The sequence below is a fragment of the Mus caroli genome, unplaced genomic scaffold (assembly GCF_978045245.1).
Source record: "Mus caroli unplaced genomic scaffold, Mus_caroli_1 scaffold_17, whole genome shotgun sequence".
NCBI lineage: Eukaryota > Metazoa > Chordata > Mammalia > Rodentia > Muridae > Mus > Mus caroli.
The window spans coordinates 93726045-93746819 of NW_028227272.1; the positions used below are offsets into that span (position 1 = coordinate 93726045).

General features: G+C 43.8%; 1 protein-coding gene across 2 annotated transcripts in view; it reads right to left on the reverse strand.

Annotated features, from left to right (window-relative positions):
- The window catches only part of Dscam (DS cell adhesion molecule), a 580573-nt gene that overhangs the window by 94028 nt on the left and 465770 nt on the right, over nt 1-20775 (reverse strand). For both annotated transcript variants that reach the window (XM_085832094.1, XM_021184771.3), the window contains exons 16-17: nt 19266-19336; nt 142-382 (exon numbers count right to left, since the gene is read on the reverse strand). In XM_085832094.1, the coding sequence (XP_085688220.1) occupies nt 142-382; nt 19266-19336 (312 nt within the window). The remainder of the gene's footprint in view (nt 1-141; nt 383-19265; nt 19337-20775) is intronic.

Genomic DNA, 20775 nt, shown 5'->3' on the forward strand with positions numbered 1-20775 from the left:
CATTTTAGCTTTTGGGTGCATATCCATCCAGGGCAGGAATAATTTGATGTGGCAGGTTAGATATTTGGGTCATGCAACAGGGAGGTGGGCTGTAGGCCACAGAGAGCAAGACTACCACAGACTGCGGGTGCCCAGACCTACCGTCCTCCAGAGTGGTGGTAATGATCTCCTGAGAAGAAGGTCCTGTGCCGGCCCGGTTGCAAGCCTGTACTACCAGGCCATACTGCGTAAACTTATTCAGGTTGTCCAGGGTGTACACTTCGCTGTCCCCGGTGGTGTCGATACTGATGATGTTGAACTGGAAGTTACCCCCCGTGCTGTACTCCCGGTAGCCTATTTGGTAGCCGCGAATGATCCCATTTTGTAAGTGTTTCTTGGGAGCCTAAACAGGAGAGAAGAAGACACTCAGGAAATCGGATGTGGGAGGATCATAACGCGCAAAGCAACTTAGGAAAAAGATAAAGCCAGATAATAATAATAGGGGCGAGGGCAGAAGCTGTAACTCCTGCACAACTCTCCCATGGCTGACACCTAGGCCGGCACCTAGCCCTCACCACGGGTCTGCTTCTCTTTTATGTTGATCCCTGTAAGCCCATGATAGTCACTGTTGGAAATTAACAGCTGTGACCAATAATAGACATATAATAGAATTGGGTCAATACGTTGTCATCAAGGTCGTTTACACTTACAGATTGCTTATTTCTGTAACTTTCTACTTAATAGTGTCGGGCCGTGGTTTACAGGGATAATAGAAACTACGCACAGTGAAGTCATAGGCAGGGCAACTTCAGCGTGTTTCTTCCCCAGCCTGACCTCCTCACCCTCTGCAATGCTTCCACTGTGAACCTCAGTATTCGCAGGATGTCGGCCACATTTAAGTGGCAGAAGAATAAATCTGACACTGTAGAATCTGTACTCCAAGTCCCTAGGTCAGTCTGCTATGGTTAACTGGACTCACTGATGGGAAAACAGAATATGGAGTCTTGGCCAGGGATCTCACTATGAGACAGTCATAGTGAGATCCACCTACTTACTGTCTGTCTGTCTGTCTGTCTGTCATCACCCATATCTATCTATCTATCTATCTATCTATCTATCTATCTATCATCTATCTATCTATCTATCTATCTATCTATCTATCTATCTATCTATCTATCTATCTATCTACTATATCTATCATTTATCACGTATATCTAACTGTTCTATCTATCATCTATCTATCTATCACCTATATCTATCATCTATCTAATCTATCATCTATCTATCAATCATCTACTATCTTCTGTCACTTTGCTTTCTATAAATTAATTATAAACTATGGATCTAGATCTCTCAGGTTGTGTAAACCTTTCTGAAGCCCTGGAGAACTAACAGTGCTAAAGGACAGGGTAATAAGCACACAGGCTCTGAAGAATGGTGACTGGCTGGGTGTGTGGCTGTCAAATTAAAGCCAACAGGCAGATGTGATCTGGGAAAAAACAGCTCATGGCTTGTAAGGATGGCCTGGGCTCAGCAAGTAGAGTTGGGGGTGTGTGGGAAAAGCTGGCAGGGAAGGGAAGGAAGAGGGTGCTCAGAGGCATAGGGGTGAGGCATGATGGGAGGAGATGCATGGAGTTCCAGGGCAGAACAAGTCTCTGAAAATCAGCAGTGCATGGAGAAGGGTGCAGATAATAAGAGAACAACATGATGAGCAGGGGGCATTGCCTGGATGCGCTCAGCAGATACTGTGTGTAGCCTGACATGCTCTCCTTCTCGGCTGAACAGATGCCCCAGGCTGGCTTCAGGATGCAATCTGTGCCACAGAGAATAGTACTTCCTTCATTTATTTGTAGTCTTTTAAACTTTTAATTAATGCACAAAAGCTGCACATGCTTATTTATGGGGGCCTTCTTATAGCAAATTTCTTCCTGTGTGGTTTTTGTGGGATACAGTTGTTGTCTTTACCTGATGGGCTGTTTGAACACATGTGAGGACCCAGAGGTGAAAATCAGCAATGTTAGTTGTTTACTATTTCACTGAGCAGTGCCAGGGTGTGACTCTGGTGTGGGAGCTCACACTTGCTTTGCTGTAACACAGATGGGTTCATTTTATCTTTAAGAACACAAAGATTTTAGAGTTTTAGGGTCAGAGTTTAGGCCCAGCAAAATTGCTACACTGCACCTGCTGACTTGCATGTATAACCTCTAGCTAGCTAATAAAATTAATTTTCCTGTAAAAATCATTATATGCAAGCCGATTTTACCAACAAAGAGATTTATCTCATTTCATGTAGATTTTTTTGTAATTATCAGATAAGTGACTCAACTATAAATGATAATTTTTTACAAATTAGATTCATATCCATTAAGCATTCTGTCTAATTGTTCAGATGGATCCCTGCAGGGCTTCACGAGAAAGCCAGTCCTTCGCAGCATGAGGGCTATGCAGCCAGGTATACAGTGGAGCCAAATGCCTAAAAGAAAATTTATCTAGAGCAGCTGATTTAGAATCTGCCTAAGCAGCTATTGGAAGAGCTTTGCTGACACATCCTTAGGCCTGGAAGTGTTCATTAAATGTGTGATCTGGATGGGACAATTGTCCTGATCCTCTTTGTGGTTAGGAAGAGTCACGAGTGATTTCCTAAACAGGTTAGAAAGTATCACATGTGGTTTCCTAAACAGGTTAGAAAGTGTCACATGTGGTTTCCTCAGAAGATAAACAAGCCCTCAGTTCTGTTCACTAAACAAGATTTTGTTTAAATTAAAACCAACATGGCTGCACAACTTCAAACCAGTTAAAAATTCCAGCCTAGGCAGGGAAAGGGCTTCCAATGCCCCACTCTTCTCTGAGAAGCTATTGATAGTTGATGGTAGCAGAAGGTAGAGTCACTTTTCTTTAGGATCGCTGCCATTGGTAAGTTCTCCATGTCCTCACTGGGTGACCCCATAGCCCTGTGCATGTTGGCAGTACTAACTGGACTCAGGAGGTTAAAAGTTATACATGAAAGACATGAAATAGAGAGGTAGATATGATGAGCTGGTCCTGGAGGAGCCAGAATAAAAGTGAGGGGTGAATAGCATATCATCAAGATACATTGTAAAGAAAGGACATGAGGGGTGGTTAATCTCAAGATACATTGTAATGAGAAGAGTGAGTGGATAACGTCAAGATACATTGTATACACATATAAAATAGTGAAAGAAACATGAAAATTAAAATTTATAAAAATTATATTATCTTAGAGTATCTATATTTCTGTCCTTATTCTGGAATAAAGCATTTGCTGTTCTTATTTTATGCTTCGGCAAAAACATGGTGTAGAATCATTACTTGATTTTTCTTTAGGAGCCTAAGTTGAAAGTCCTGTGTGAGCCTGTGCATGTTTCAATCTGGTTCATTTTTCTCATTTGTTCCCCCCTGTATCCTCCATTTATAGTCTACAGTTCTGTGTTTGATTTTTCTCATTTGCTATGTTATTCAGATCACAGTCTCCTCTTTGCTTCATGGTTTCTGAGAACAGTGTTCCATTATGTTGATGTTTGACTTTAGTTAAGTGTTCTTCCACATTCATATTATTGCTTTGCAACTTATTTGCAACTACAAATGCTATTTAGCACCTCTGCAAACTAGATTTTCGATTTTTAACCTTATCTGTGGGACTCAAGTCCCTGCAGTAGACTGCCTCATTTTTAAAGCTGCATTTTGATTGGCTATTGATGAGCAGGGATTTTTTGCTATTACTCTGTTAGAAATGGGTTAGCTTAAGGGGATGCATTTGTGACATCATTCCATCTCCTATGCTTTGGATAAGTTCTATGCTATTGCCTGTATTTCCTTTACTGGTGCCTCATGGAATTGCTAGCTATCCTGTAGACAAGGCTGTTAATACTGTCCTATAAAATGAGGAGCATGTGGCAGGAGGGAAGATCAAGGCCATTGCTACCCTGCCTCTGAAGCATCATGGTCACTGTTGGCAAACCAACTGCCCAAACCTCCGTGGTCCCTGCCATGTCTGATGCCACCACTATCACCACTGTCACCTCTACCAGCATCAGCATCATCTAAGCTCTCCTACACAGTCCATCTGAGAAACACCTGCTACACAAAAAATATTCTCCTCCATTCCACTCCCCAAACCCTAGTCATTCTGGAGGGTAGTGCCTCAACACCTTTCATCAGACTCACTTCAGCAAGAAGCCCTCTGCATGCATGCTGCTTCATAGGAGCTGGTTGTGAGCCTGAGTACCAGGTCTTCTGGAGACATGGTCACTAACATGTCCTCCTCCTGTTCTGTCCACACCAGGGTTGCAACATGGCAGTCAGCAGGTATGGTGCTGGAGAAGTAGCTAAGAACTACATTCTGATCCCTAGGCTGAGAGAGAGGGACACACACACACACACAAAGAGAGAGAGAGAGAGAGAGAGAGAGAGAGAGAGAGAGACTGGGCCTGGCACAGGATACTGACACCTCAAAGCTCACCCCCAGTAGCACACTTCCTTCCACAAAGCCACACCCACTCCAACAAAGGCCACACCCACTCCAACAAAGCCACACTTCCTAATCCTTCTAAGTAGTGCAACTCCCTGATAACTAAGCATTCAAACATGTGAGCATACGGAGGCCATTCTTATTCAAACCACCACACCATTGCAGAGAAACTTGTAGGTCTATGCAAAATCCTACCTGGCAAGCACTCCTCTTAAAACACATTAAAAGAGCACTTAGTGTGCCTGGGAACAGAACAAGCAAAGTAACTCCATGTCCAAGCTCAGGAGCCCTGAAAGTGAGCCCCTTTGCACCTGGAACCTGGTGTTACACACCCACACCTGTGATTTCATAAGTGAGTAATATCTCTTCTCCTTTTCTAGAATCCCTCTGAAGAAACTGCATACTTTGGGGCAGAGGTCACATTTGCCATTATGCTTGCTTCTTGTGAAAGGTTACTTGTTTACCCTATTTAATTCTTCCCTTCCCTCCCTGCCACCCCAGATCTAGTAATGGTCCTGATTTCCTGACATTCATTTCTCTCATTTGTTGTTCTCTGCAGACCTCCTCCCTATCCCTCTCCACCCCTTCCCCGGCAGCTACCCTTCCTTCTGGCCTCTCAATCCCTCTCAACCCCCATATCCTTAAGGGCCTCTCTTTGATCTCCATGACAACACTAGTACCATGTCAATCCATTAGAACGGCTTGCAAGTGACTGCATTTTTATATGTCTCTCTCCAATCTTCTTCATCCTTAAAGAAACAGAGAGACAGCAAAGAGGCCAGGATGTGGAAAGGCCCACAGCTCACTCCATCACCATGGATGCTGGTGACTTGCATGGGCAAGCCTTCCTAATGTCTATTCCATCTCTCTCCCCTCCACAGAAACCTTTACAGAACAGAGTCTTCTGGGGATGGAGGAATATAAATTAACATTGTCCTTTAGATTCCTGCAAATTCTCTTAAGATGCATGCGGTCCTCTGTCATCACTGGGTGGCAACTGTCTTACTCATTTCCTCCATGTTCCACATGCACAACGGCTCCACAGTAAAGTGCTTCCTACATAGGCTGTGCATCAGGCTGGGCAAGCATGATCCAGGTACCTCCTTGACACAAGGCTCTGGGCTCAAGGGACCCTGACAAGGATGTGGACAATACCACCTAGTGTGAGGCTTACACTGCTGAGGGTTAGCCCAGGGCACTGAGAGAGGGAAAGGGGGAAAAGAAAAGTTACCCAAGGAGTCAAGAAGATGGTCGGACAAGAGGTTGTTCACCTGAGCCTAGGGATGACCCAACAGTGATGTGCAGTGGTACACAGCTGCAGAAAACACAGGTGACCCAGGATACAAGAGCTCAGAAAGAGAGAGTCCACACTGAGGAATTTGTGGGGATTCTGGGTTTCATGATGATACAATGTATCTTGATACAATGTATCAAGAAGACACAGCCAGACTTTGGTGTTGGAAACTGAAGTCAGATTACCGGCAAGAGCAGCAAACTCTGCTAAAACGAAGTCGTCCCTCCAGCCCTTGGCATCCCCTTTTTAACCTTATTCAAAGGTGAAAATTCGAAGCAAATAGAGGCCAGTGGTGTGCAGCAGGGGTCTCTGGAGTCAGGCTGGCTTCATATCTGTCGTCTACACCCAAGGAAGGGAAGATTCACAGGGCTAACTATGAGTCTCCCATCTACACCTGGGTAATAGGCAACCTTTAACTAAATCCCGGGGTTTCAGGCATTGACACAAGGTGAGCAGAAGGGGAACAGAAGCTCAAAAAGTTGAGATAAGCCACTCTGTTTCCCCTCTCAGGAATGTAGCTGAAGCTCATCCAGGTACAAATGGCAGTAGCATGGCTTATGTGGGGATCTGCTGACCTGGTGAGATGCTCCCCCACTCCCACACTGTCCTTTTTCAAAGTGAATAGATTGGCCACTGGATTTATTTTTATACAAATAAACTTTCCAACCTGGCAGGGCAAACAAGCACGGCACTATTATTTTATGATGGCAAAATCCATCATCTAATATCTAAATATAAAACATCTTTTTTGATTCATCTTGAGGCTTTCTGCCTGCTTACGCTCTAAGGCTTGCCAAGAGCTGGAGAGAAAGGACCTGGGTCCTTGAGGCAGGCTGATTTTGTGGCTGAGCTAAGCAAGCTTTCCTGAGGATGGTGGAGGTGGTAAGGCACAGAGTACATTCCAAATGGAGCAGTAAGCGGGGTGGTTCCTGTTTTAGATACACAAGTTATCTGCAGTGTGAATCTGTGACCCGGATCTCTCTGTGGAGAACAAAGGTTTTCATGAGAAAAGATAGGTATTGAGCATTTTGATATAAAGCTGGATGGTGGTAAGGGCTCTATGTGTTTCTATTACAAATACTAATTTCCTCCCGACTGGGGGGGGCTGAACCCCCAATAGAGCCTGCACTTCCTGGTCTACCTGAGGGTCCAGAAAAGTCCATCCTACTCCATGGGAATGAGTAGGGCTTTGAAGCCAGTTTTTCTTGACTTGTTGAAGGGGAAGATGTTAGATCTGCTAATACAAGAAGTCCTGACAGTTCCTTACATATCTGTGAGACACGTGTGCATTTTTAATAAAGTGCCCATATCCCCAACCGTAACCAGTGGATTAATTCATTAAAGCAAATGCAAATTTGTAATCTTTCATAGCCTAAGGATTAAGTGGATGGCTGAAAACATTAAGTAAAATGTATTTCGAGGCAAATTTTTTTTTTTTTAATATTTTTATTACATATTTTCCTCAATTACATTTCCAATACTATCCCAAAAGTCCCCCATAGCGCCCCCCGCTTCCCTACCCACCCATTCCGATTCTTTTGGCCCTGGCATTCCCCTATATTGGGGCATATAAAGTTTGCAAGTCCAATGGGCCTCTCTTTCCAGTGATGGCCGACTAGGCCATCTTTCGATACATATGCAGCTAGAGACAAGAGCTCCAGGGTTCTGGTTAGTACATCATGTTGTTCCAACAATAGGGTTGCAGATCCCTTTAGCTCCTTGGGTACTTTCTCTAGCTTCTCCATTGGGAGCCCTGTGATACATCCAATAGCTGACTGTGAACATCCACTCCTGTGTTTGCTAGGCCCCGGCATCGTCTCACAAGAGACAGCTATATTTGGGTCCTTTCAGCAAGATCTTACTAGTGTATGCAATGGTGCCAGCGTTTAGAAGCTGATTATGGGACGGATCCCTGGATACAGCAGTCTCTAAATGGTCCATCCTTTCATCACAGCTACGAACTTTGTCTCTGTAGCTCCTTCCCTGGGTGTTTTGTTCCCAATTCTAAGAAGGTGCACAATGTCCACACTTTGGTCTTCATTCTTCTTGAGTTTCATGCGTTTATCAAATTGTATCTTATATCTTGGGTATCCTAAGTTTTGGGCTAATATCCACTTATCAATGAATACATATTGTGTGAGATCTTTTGTGATTGTGTTACTTCACTCAAGATGATGCCCTCCAGGTCCATCCATTTGGCTAGGAATTTCATAAATTCATTCTTTTTAATAGCTGAGTAGTACTCCATTGTGTAAATGTACCATAATTTCTGTATCCATTCCTCTGTTGAGGGACATCTGGGTTCTTTCCAGCTTCTGGCTATTATAAATAGGGCTGCTATGAACATAGTGGAGCATGTGTCCTTTTTACCGGTTGGGACATCTTCTGGATATATGCCCAGGAGAGGTATTGCTGGATCCTCCGGTAGTACTATGTCCAATTTTCTGAGGAACCGCCAGACTGATTTCCAGAGTGGTTGTACAAGCTTGCAATCCCACCAACAATGGAGGAGTGTTCCACTTTCTCCACATCCTCGCCAGCATCTGCTGTCACCTGAATTTTTGATCTTAGCCATTCTGACTGGTGTGAGGTGGAATCTCAGGGTTGTTTTGATTTGCATTTCCCTGATGATTAAGGATGTTGAACATTTTTTCAGGTGCTTCTCTGCCATTCGGTATTCCTCAGGTGAGAATTCTTTGTTCAGTTCTGATCCCCATTTTTTAATGGGGTTATTTGACTTTCTGGAGTCCACCTTCTTGAGTTCTTTATATATATTGGATATTAGTCCCTTATCTGATTTAGGATAGGTGAAGATCCTTTCCCAATCTGTTGGTGGTTTTTTTGTCTTATTGATGGTGTCTTTAGCCTTGCAGAAGCTTTGTAGTTTCATGAGGTCCCACTTGTCAATTCTCGATCTTACAGCACAAGCCATTACTGTTCTATTCAGGAATTTTTCCCCTGTGCCCATATCTTCAAGGCTTTTCCCCACTTTCTCCTCTATAAGTTTCAGTGTCTCTGGTTTTATGTGAAGTTCCTTGATCCACTTAGACTTGACCTTAGTACAAGGAGATAGGAATGGATCGATTCGCATTCTTCTACATGTTAACAACCAGTTGTGCCAGCACCATTTGTTGAAAATGCTGTCTTTCTTCCACTGGATGTTTTTAGCTCCCTTGTCGAAGATCAAGTGACCATAGGTGTGTGGATTCATTTCTGGGTCTTCAATTCTATTCCATTGGTCTATTTGTCTGTCACTATACCAGTACCATGCAGTTTTTATCACAATTGCTGTGTAGTAGAGCTTTAGGTCCGGCATGGTGATTCCACCAGAGGTTCTTTTATCCTTGAGGAGAGTTTTTGCTATCCTAGGTTTTTTGTTATTCCAGATGAATTTGCAGATTGCACTTTCTAATTCGTTGAAGAATTGATTTGGAATTTTGATGGGGATTGCATTGAATCTGTAGATTGCTTTTGGCAAGATAGCCATTTTTACAATGTTGATCCTGCCAATCCATGAGCATGGGAGATCTTTCCATCTTCTGAGATCTTCTATAATTTCTTTCTTCAGAGACTTGAAGTTTTTATTATACAGATCTTTCACTTCCTTAGTTAGAGTCACGCCAAGATATTTTATATTATTTGTGACTATTGAGAAGGGTGTTGTTTCCCTAATTTCTTTCTCAGCCTGTTTATTCTTTGTGTAGAGAAAGGCCATTGATTTGTTTGAGTTAATTTTATATCCAGCTACTTCACCGAAGCTGTTTATCAGGCTTAGGAGTTCTCTGGTGGAATTTTTAGGGTCACTTATATATACTATCATATCATCTGCAAAAAGTGATATTTTGACTTCATCTTTTCCAATTTGTATCCCTTTGATCTCCTTTTGTTGTCGAATTGCTCTGGCTAGGACTTCAAGTACAATGTTGAATAGGTATGGAGAAAGTGGACAGCCTTGTCTAGTCCCTGATTTTAGAGGGATTGCTTCAAGCTTCTCACCATTTACTTTGATGTTGGCTACTGGTTTGCTGTAGATTGCTTTTATCATGTTTAGGTATGGGCCTTGAATTCCTGATCTTTCCAAGACTTTTATCATGAATGGGTGTTGGATCTTGTCAAATGCTTTTTCCGCATCTAACGAGATGACCATGTGGTTTTTGTCTTTGAGTTTGTTTATATACTGGATTACGTTGATGGATTTCCGTATATTGAACCATCCCTGCATCCCTGGGATGAAACCTACTTGGTCAGGATGGATGATTGTTTTGATGTGTTCTTGGATTCGGTTAGCAAGAACTTTCTTGAGGATTTTTGCATCAATATTCATAAGGGATATTGGTCTGAAGTTTTCTATCTTTGTTGGGTCTTTTTGTGGTTTAGGTATCAGAGTAATTGTGGCTTCATAGAATGAGTTGGGTAGAGTACCTTCTGTTTCTATTTTGTGGAATAGTTTGTGAAGAACTGGGATTAGATCTTCTTTGAAGGTCTGATAGAACTCTGCACTAAACCCATCTGGTCCTGGGCTTTTTTTAGTTGGGAGACTATTAATGACTGCTTCTATTTCTTTGGGGGATATAGGGCTGTTTAGATCATTAACCTGATCTTGATTCAGCTTTGGTACCTGGTATCTGTCTAGGAACTTGTCCATTTCATCCAGGTTCTCCAGTTTTGTTGAGTATAGCCTTTGGTAGAAGGATCTGATGGTGTTTTGGATGTCTTCAGGATCTGTTGTTATGTCTCCTTTTTCATTTCTGATTTTGTTAATTAGGATGCTTTCCCTGTGCCCTCTAGTGAGTCTGGCTAAGGGTTTATCTATCTTGTTGATTTTCTCAAAGAACCAGCTCCTTGATTGGTTGATTCTTTGAATAGTTTTTCTTGTTTCCACTTGGTTGATTTCACCCCTGAGTTTGATTATTTCCTGCCGTCTACTCCTCTTGGGTGAATTTGCTTCCTTTTGTTCTAGTGCTTTTAGGTGTGTTGTCAAGCTGCTAATGTGTGCTCTCTCTAGTTTCCTTTTGGAGGCACTCAGAGCTATGAGTTTTCCTCTTAAAAATGCTTTCATTGCGTCCCATAAGTTTGGGTATGTTGTGGCTTCATTTTCATTGAACTCTAAAAAGTCCTTAATTTCTTTCTTTATTCCTTCCTTGACCAAGGTATCATTGAGAAGAGTGTTGTTCAGTTTCCACGTGAAGGTTGGCTTTCTATTATTTATTTTGTTATTGAAGATCAGCCTTAGTCCATGGTGATCTGATAGGATGCATGGGACAATTTCAATATTTTTATATCTGTTGAGGCCTGTTTTGTGACCAATTATGTGGTCAATTTTGGAGAAGGTACCATGAGGTGCTGAGAAGAAGGTATATCCTTTTGTTTTAGGATAGAATGTTCTGTAGATATCTGCCAGATCCATTTGATTCATAATTTCTCTTAGTTTCACTGTGTCCCTGTTTAGTTTCTGTTTCCATGATCTGTCCATTGGTGAAAGTGGTGTGTTGAAGTCTCCCACTATTATTGTATGAGGTGCAATGTGTGCTTTGAGCTTTACTAAAGTTTCTTTAATGAATGTGGCTGCCTTTGTATTTGGAGCATAGATATTCAGGATTGATAGTTCCTCTTGGAGGATTTTACCTTTGATGAGTATGAAGTGTCCCTCCCTGTCTTTTTTAATGACTTTGGGTTGGAAGTCAATCTTATCAGATATTAGAATGGCTACTCCAGCTTGTTTCTTCATGCCATTTGCTTGGAAGATTGTTTTCCAGCCTTTCATTCTGAGGTAGTGTCTATCCTTTTCTCTGAGATGAGTTTCCTGTAAGCAGCAAAATGTTGGGTCTTGTTTGTGTAGCCAGTTTGTTAGTCTATGTCTTTTTATCGGGGAGTTGAGTCCATTGATATTAAGAGATATTAAGGAAAAGTAATTGTTGTTTCCTGTTATTTTTGATGTTAAAGTTGGCATTTTGTTCTTGTGGCTGTCTTCTTTTAGGTTTGTTGAGGGATTACCTTCTTGTTGTTTCTAGGGCGTGGTTCCTGTCCTTGTATTGGTTTTTTTCTGTTATTATCCTTTGAAGGGCTGGATTCGTGGAGAGATAATGTGTGAATTTGGTTTTGTCGTGGAATACTTTGGTTTCTCCATCTATGTTAATTGAGAGTTTGGCTGGGTATAGTAGTCTGGGCTGGAATTTGTGTTCTTTTAGTGTCTGTATAACATCCGTCCAGGATCTTCTGGCTTTCATAGTCTCTGGTGAAAAGTCTGGTGTAATTCTGATAGGCTTGCCTTTATATGTTACTTGGCCTTTTTCTCTTACTGCTTTTAGTATTCTATCTTTATTTAGAGCATTTGTTGCTCTGATTATTATGTGTCGGGAGGTATTTCTTTTCTGGTCCAGTCTATTTGGAGTTCTGTAGGCTTCTTGTATGTTCATGGGCATCTCTTTCTTTAGATTTGGGAAGTTTTCTTCTATAATTTTGTTGAAGATGTTTGCTGGTCCTTTGAGTTGAAAATCTTCATTCTCATCCACTCCTATTATCCGTAGGTTTGGTCTTCTCATTATGTCCTGTATTTCTTGGATGTTTTGAGTTAGGATCTTTTTGCATTTTACATTTTCCTTGATTGTTGTGCCGATGTTCTCTATGGAATCTTCTGCACCTGAGATTCTCTCTTCCATCTCTTGTATTCTGTTGCTGATGCTCGTATCTATGGTTCCAGATTTCTTTCCTAGGGTTTCTATCTCCAGTGTTGCCTCATTTTGGGTTTTCTTTATTGTGTCTACTTCCCTTTTTAGGTCTAGTATGGTTTTGTTCATTTCCATCATCTGTTTGGATGTGTTTTCCTGTTTTTCTGTAAGGACTTCTACCTGTTTGATTATGTTATCATATTTTTCTTTAAGGATTTGTAACTCTTTAGCAGTGTTCTCCTGCAATTCTTTAAGGGATTTTTGTGCTTCCTCTTTATTGTCTTCTGCCTTTTTATCAGTGTTCTCCTGCATTTCTTTAAGTGTGTTATTAAAGTCCTTCTTGAAGTCCTCTATCATCATCAGGAGGTATGCTTTTAAATCCGTGTCTAGCTTTTCCGGTGTGTTGGGGTGCCCTGGACTGGGCAAAGTGGGGGTGCTGGGTTCTGATGATGGTGAGTGGTCTTGGTTCCTGTTAGTAAGATTATTACGTTTACCTTTCGCCATCTGGTAATCTCTGGGGTTAGTTGTTATCGTTGTCACTATTTAAAGATTGGAGCAGAAGCTGTGTTCCACTCACCAGCAGTCTCTAAATCCTGCGGCGGGGGTCGTGGGTAGCTGACGGTACCCCGGTGCTGGTCCAGCCGGAAGAGGCCTGTGGTCCTACTCAGGCCGTTTTTCTGCTTCCCTAACTAATGTAGTCTCTGGTCCCGCGTGCAATTGGATTGGAGCAGAAGCTGTGTTCCACTCTCCAGAAGTCTTAAGATCCTGTGGTGGGTGTTGTGGGTAGCTGGTGAGTGTCAGCTGACCCTGCGCCCCAGCTGCCCAGGTGCTTTTCTGACCGGAAGAGGGTTGTGGCCCTATGTAGGCCGGATTTCTCTCTCCCCAACCAGAGCAGTCTCAGGTCCCGCGTGATTGGACTGGAGTAGAAGCTGTGTTCCACTCACCAGCAGTCCCAAAATCCTGCGGCGGGGGTCTTGGGTAGCTGGCGGGTGTCAGGCAACCCTGCGCTCCCGCTACCCTGGCGCTGATCCGGCCGGGTGAGGCCTGTGGCCCTACTCAGGCTGGTTTCTGCTTCCCTAACTAATGCAGTCTCAGGTCCCGCGCAATTGGATTGGAGCAGAAGCTGTGTTCCACTCACCAGCAGTCCCAAAATCCTGCGGCGGGGGTCGTGGGTAGCTGGCGGGTGTCAGGCAACCCTGCGCTCCTGCTACCCTGGCGCTGATCCGGCCGGGTGAGGCCTGTGGCCCTACTCAGGCCGGTTTCTGCTTCCCTAACTAATGCAGTCTCAGGTCCTGCGCAATTGGATTGGAGCAGAAGCTGTGTTCCACTCACCAGCAGTCCCAAAATCCTGCGGCGGGGGTCGTGGGTAGCTGGCGGGTGTCAGGCAACCCTGCGCTCCCGCTACCCTGGCGCTGATCCGGCTGGGTGAGGCCTGTGGCCCTACTCAGGCCGGTTTCTGCTTCCCTAACTAATGCAGTCTCAGGTCCCGCGCAATTGGATTGGAGCAGAAGCTGTGTTCCACTCACCAGCAGTCCCAAAATCCTGCGGCGGGGGTCGTGGGTAGCTGGCGGGTGTCAGGCAACCCTGAGCTCCCGCTACCCCGGCGCTGATCCAGCCGGATGAGGCCTGTGGCCCTACTCAGGCCGGTTTCTTCGAGGCAAATTTTTAATTTCAATTTTTGTAGGAGAGAGGAACGTGGGCCAAGGTTTATAATTTGGAAATAAAATGCTACTTGGTAAACTCTGAACACACGTTTTTTCTCTAGCTTCACTGTGTCTTGTGACATTTACACCAGGAGGTTGGAAGGCAGAATAAAGGGAATTCGTATTAGTCATGGCTTGTAGGCATGAGCTACCTGCATGAGGGTCCCTAGCCTGACACTTGTCCATCAACTTTCAGATTCTGGGCAAGTCTTTCTAGTGTGAGGATTATTCTTCATTCACAATGGCTGTATTCAGTGCCCAACATGACAGTATTGGGGTGGTCATCATGGGGCCAGGAGAGGGCTCCTAACCACAGCTGTCCTGGTGCCCACTGAAGCAAGGGCAGGATGGCCTAAGCCAATTTTCCAGTGTGCCACAGTTTCCTAGTCAGAAGGGCGTTGATGGTGGAGGCACGTACAGCCTGATGTTTATTAAACATTTACTATGATGTCACCTGCAATGCTGCAGTTTGCTTCTAAGTGTCAGGCAGAACTGGCTCCGATGTGTGAAGGTTCATCCCTGAGATATAATGCACCTCACAGCACAGGGTACTGGGGAGAGTAGGGATGGGGTTTGGTGGAAAATCTTCTTTTGATAACAGAAATTCACTGGGACCTCTGGACACCCCACTTCAGTATTTCATGGAAATCATTTAGAAGTCTAAGCAGAAATTCTGCTTATTAAATAGCATCCTTGCTGTGGTGTCTGATCTGAGGAGAGGAAAATAGTAGAATTACCCTCAAGGTTTCTCTGTGAGCCATCGGCTTACAACTGCCCTCAGCATGCTAGAACTGCATGAATGAATGAAAAGTGGGTATTTTGGAGGCAATCTATAAAGATTTCCCATTTGAAGCAAAATTTTACAATTGAAATACTTTCTGCTTTCAATTGCAATCTTCTGAGATATCTAGAGTAATTATTTCAAACATTCTACTTTAGAATGTTTTCTTTATGAGTTGCTATAGCAATCATACACACACACACACACACACACACACACACACACACACACACACACACACAGCTAATCTCAGCACTCAGGGGACTGAGGCAGGAGGATAGCAAAGTTCACATCAGCCTGGGCTTTATAATGAGGTCAGGTTTGCCTAGGCTACAAAGTGAGGTGAGACTCTTGGTCTCAGAGACATACACAGAAAGACAGAAAGAAAGACACTTCAAGAAATAGATTAAGGCAGAATTTTGGGGGGGGGGAAATGTATGATTTTGAAGTATTCTACCAAATAAATGCCATTATTCAGATTTTTAATGTTCTTTCTGATATTGAATCAGAAACAAACCTGTAGTCTACAGGCAAACCCCTCCTCTCTGGCAGCCAGAGCAGAGCGAGGAAATAGAAACTTAATTGCTATTTGTTTTTCCTTTCGTTGGACACACTTTGCTCTGATCTGTGTCAAGCCATTGCTTTGTGCTTTGACTTAGAACATGCAGCAGCCCCACCCATTCTGCACACCCATCCTGCCTTACACTGCACTTCAGGACTGGCTCTTGGATGTTCCCCTGTGGGTTCACAGCTGTGACCTGCAGCCATCTGTGCCCAGGAATGCACTACAGATCGTGACCTTTCACCTTTCAGTGAGTTACGGTGGGAAGCGTGCTACGTGTTCAGCTTGGTGTCTACCATGCTCTATGCTCTGCACCTCCACCCAAGCATGAGTCAGACATTCATATGCTCCTGTCTGCTCTTTGCATCTGAACAGTGTGGGCCTTCTCCGTGGCTGCCTCTGAAACCCATGATGCTTCTCAAAGGCCCCTGTGCTATGAATACATGGCTTAGACCAGTGGTTCTCAACCTTCCTAATGCTGCAACCCTTTAATATGATTGAGGTGACCTCCGACCCTAAGATTATTTTTGTTGCTACTATATAACTAATTTTATTACTCTTAGGGATTGTGATGTGATAGCTGGTATGGAAGATATCTGATATGTGACCCCTGTGAAAGGGTCATTCTACACCCTGGGGGTCATGACCCTCAGGTTGACAACCACTAGAGGTGCTTTCACCACCTTGCAGGTGTTAGAGTCTCCCATTCATCCATTGCCTGTCTGCTCACTCACATGATCACTACCCCCTTTCCTCCTTCATCCCCTCCCTATGTAGTTCATTCACTTACTCCCTCCATCCCTCTCTCCATCTGTCCTTCCCTCCCTCCCTCCCTTCCTACCTCCTTGGTCTCACACATTCACCAGCCACTCACTCACTCACTCACTCACTCACTCACTCACTCACTCACTCACTCACTCATTCACTCTCTTACTCTTTGGTTTAATTATTCACTCATCCACCATATGATGTGACAGACAAGGCTCTAAAGAGCCCATAGACCCACAGAGGAGATAGATACACACGAGATGCGCTGTGCAGCAAGTGTGTTGGAAATGTCACGAACAAGTCCATGTTGGGGACCACCCCCTCCCCATCTTCTCTAAGAATCATGTACAATGGGAGATGTGTGACTCCAGCACTGGGCAGAGGGGTGGCTTGGTAACCTGTGAAGGAGAGCAGAGATGGAAGGCACGTGGGATCTCTGAGGGTGGGGATGGCTGTGGAGCGAGGATCCTAGCCTAAGTAGGGTGGTTGGGCCTGATATTGGAGGCCTCAAGTGTCAACATGATTGGTCATATTCTCAGGTCATGGGCAGCCTTGACTAGACCTGAGAAATTTAAAATATGACCCCTTTCTTTGGTAAAAGAAATAATTAAAGCAAAAAGGGTAAAGTTCGCTTTAATAATAGAGACCCAGCAGACGGGCTACTTATGAGACAATACTTTAAAAATCTTACTGCCTAGCTTTATCATCACTGAAAACCCTTTAGGGTGTTCTTATTTTTTAGGATGTCAACTCTAAAATGGCTGTTTCCCCCTCTCAGACCCAAGAGCCCTTCTCTCCTCTCTTCACAGTGGACACATCTGTCTGTCTTGACTAGCTGTCCCATGGTGGTAAGCGAGTCCTCACCTTAGGTTCCCACTTTTCTACTCATAAACATGCCTTGTCTGTAACACAGGGGCTTCCTTTTTGGTTTATGCTGTCCCTGTCTCCCATCTTTCCTCACCTCTCCCTTCTTTTTCTATAGGCTCCATAAACAAAAATGCATGCTCTGAGCTCTATCACAGAGAGGCATGATTGATAGCACACACTGTCTCTGCATGTCCTTTAGATGAGTCCACAGCTTGCCTGAAACAGTAATGCCCTTTAAAGTCTTTTATATCATCAGGCGGAGCATTAAGCTAGTCTGCCTGAGTCTCCAGCGGCTATACCTCACTCAGCGGGGCTGATCACCAGTGTGCCTGCCTGTTTGCCCAAGAGCCAGGCAATGGATGCTTGTGGGCAGGGCTGTACACCCGCACAGCACCTAACTAGTGGTCTTAGGAAAGCTCTTCAGTCCACAGCACCTTTACCCCTTTGGCTGTAGAAAGAAATTTAGCTGTAATGCACTGGCTTTGAGAACAGCTTTTTACATTGGGGCACAATTCAAGGCTCCAGAAGTTTCCAATTTTAACTGTAAGAGGTACATGCTCTGTAGATAGACACATCCTTCATACAGGACCCCCACCGCCACCCCCCAAAAATCCCCTCTTAAGGCCCACAGTAATATCTGTCTCTTTCCAATAGCCAAATGCAAGTAGATGATGGAACAATTGGCTGAAACTTCAGAGCCTCTATTCATGGCAGACTGAGCCAGCTTCTGTCTGTAGCACGGCTGGGATGTGTACAGGGTTAGGACATGCTGAGAGACTTTCATTGTACAGTGTGTGGTGCTCACAGGAGCGGGCTGGTCACAGAGACTGAGGATGGCTCAGTCACACTCCCACGATACATAATCTGTCCTGCTGCCCGCTGCAAATCCAGCTCATTGGCCAGGGCTGAAAAAGCTGACACACAGGGCCTCCCCGCATTAACCCATGTTAATACCTGAGGTGGTATGTACTCTCTCAGTGGAAACCTACTTCTGAGACATGTGGTCATCATTTCATGAGACGGTCAATAGGAGAAAGAAGAGAAAGGAAAGAGAAGAAAGGGGAAAGGAAGAGAAGGGAGGCAAGGAGAGGGGAAAATGGGAAGGAAGAGAAAACTATGCTTTGAAAGAAATACAGACCAGAAGCAGTAGGTACGTCTTCATAGAAGTACAGATCCAATAACAGTTCCCTAGATAAAGCTGCATTTGGCCCATTGCCAAGTACATCTCCAAGCAAATGGCTAATTTCCAGTGTATCTTGCCCACATGAAAGCGCCAGAACTTGCATATCTGTGGGACAGTGGCAACTCGAAGCACTGGTCTGTGACACTATCACCTCCTTCATTGATAAAGTTTACCTTTAAGGCAAGCTCTGCTCTGGGTCAGGGAATCCCACACCAAGCTAAACAGCAACCAGACTGTATCTATGACACAGTCAGAGACTGCCTGGGAGGCAGCTGCTTCCAAGGCTCATGTCCATGGTCAGGAAACCCAGGTGCTTTCTCGAGGGTAGCAGCTAGCTAATACACAGTGAGGTTTCTCTTTATCCTGCTATTGTGTACCATAGAACTACACAGCACTGTCTTTACTTCTAAGAAGCACTTAGACGTTTTCTGCTGTGATGAAGCCATAGCACTCAGTCAGGGTGCATCAGACTCACTATCTGCATGACACTGAACCTAGGGACCTTGATCAAATTCTAAGGGCAAAATAAGTAAAACAGAGCAACTTCATTCTTTTGTGATAGACAATTAACCACATAGGAATTTAAATTATGGATATCAAACATGCTTATGTCATGCAACAGTATTTCAATGATGGGCCAAGTGTATGTGTAATGACTCTTCTAAGACTTTGAGTAGTTAGAGACATCACAGCCAGCTTAGTTCATATAAGTATATTCCATGATAATTTCCCAATGGCAAAACTATCCAAGGACATAGGTCTCAGGATGAATTCTGGTCATCTAGCAACCATGGGCATATTAGATGTGTCTACACACATATATACATATAGATGCCTTTCAAATCTAATTTGAAAAAGAAAGTTTTTTTTTTTTAAATAAAATGTTAGTATCCTGGCATCATGACAAGAGTAACGATGCTTACATACTAAGAAAAGTATCAAAGACACATGCGTTGGTTGGCTCAGTTTACCTTCCAGGTAACCCTGATACTCTGAGATGAGGTGGGTTCCAAGTGAACTTCCTGAGGTGGACCATCAGGAGCTGTAGGGACCAAAATCACATAGGCAGGTTAGATACAGGTACAAAGTAGGACACAAGCTACTGGCCCCTATGTCTGGCATAGGGAAGCTTGTCCTCAGGAGCAGCAGGCAAAAGCATTAGATTCAGTGTACAGTATTTGCTTTCTGTTTATTCACTCATGGGCAATGAACCCCAGGGTCCTGTCCTTGTACCCCTCCTCAGTATGCCTTTGGCTATATGATTAATAGCCCCAAGTTAGATGAAGTAAGGGGTAAACAAGGAAACACACACACACACACCACATTAAACAACTCTGTGCTGTAGGGGAGGATCCTTCTCTGCTTCTAGAAGACTTAAGCGATGTGGAGTTGGGATTCCTCAAGGTGCTTGGGGCAGGACTCCTCTGTGGAGATGTCTATGATGACTCTAGGTCCACATGCTTTACAGTTAAAGGTTCTCATGAGGCAGGAGCTCAGGGCACATATGGAGATGACGCCGAGCTTGTCATTTGTGACAATCCATTTCTATCCGATGTGGCTGTGTAGTAGTGAGAGTTACACCAGTTAGAGTTGGGCAGTTCATACCTGAGATGTGTTAGTATATGGAAAGTGGTTTCCAACCCAGTTTTTATTCTCTAAATCAGAGCTAGCAGAGATTGATGAGACAAAAGAGCCATTTCTGCCAGTGTGGAGACAGCAGGGTGCCGATAAGAAAAAGCCACAAGGGAGGCAAGAGCTGATCACAAAGTGGTCATAGGTGAAGGGAGGGTAAAGTGCTCAAAGGCTGGGTCCAGGCAGACCTTGGTGCAGAGGAAGATGGTTTCCTTCTGCTCAAAGGGATTAGTGTAGTGGTGGCCTTGTTAGTGTCGTGGTGTCCTTGCAAGTGTGGAGCTTGTGGCTTTCCTGCTAGGCTCCATTGGCCCTGCTGGTTTATATAAGTTATATAACATCTCTGTGACTCAGTTTCCTTTCTATGTCATAGGATAAACTTATATCATAGGGATGCAATGAAAACAATAAACAAAAAATAAGTATGATACTGTAATTATAATTTTTTAGGAGGGAGGACGTAAGCCAGAAAGTACACGAGTAAACTTCAAGAAATACCATCTGGTTGAGGACAGAAGTGGCCCTGGAGCAGGACAGCTGTACATAAGAGAGGTAGATTGTTTTTTTTTTTTCTCTTGTAAGGAAGCAGGTATAAACATCATTGTCTCTTTACTCAAAACAGACAGAAAAAGACCAACAACAGTTGGGTCATCTATAAAACAGCAGAAAACATATGCTCATGCTTATGTGTACTTTAAACCATTTGTAGGGGATTCAGGACACCTAACACAACATAAGGGCCCTGCCAAGAGTTGTGATTCTGTGTTGTTTATGGAATAATGCCAGAAGAAAAGTGTATATGTATACATTTCAGATGCAATCTTTAAAACTTTCTTTCTAACCTGAAGTTTG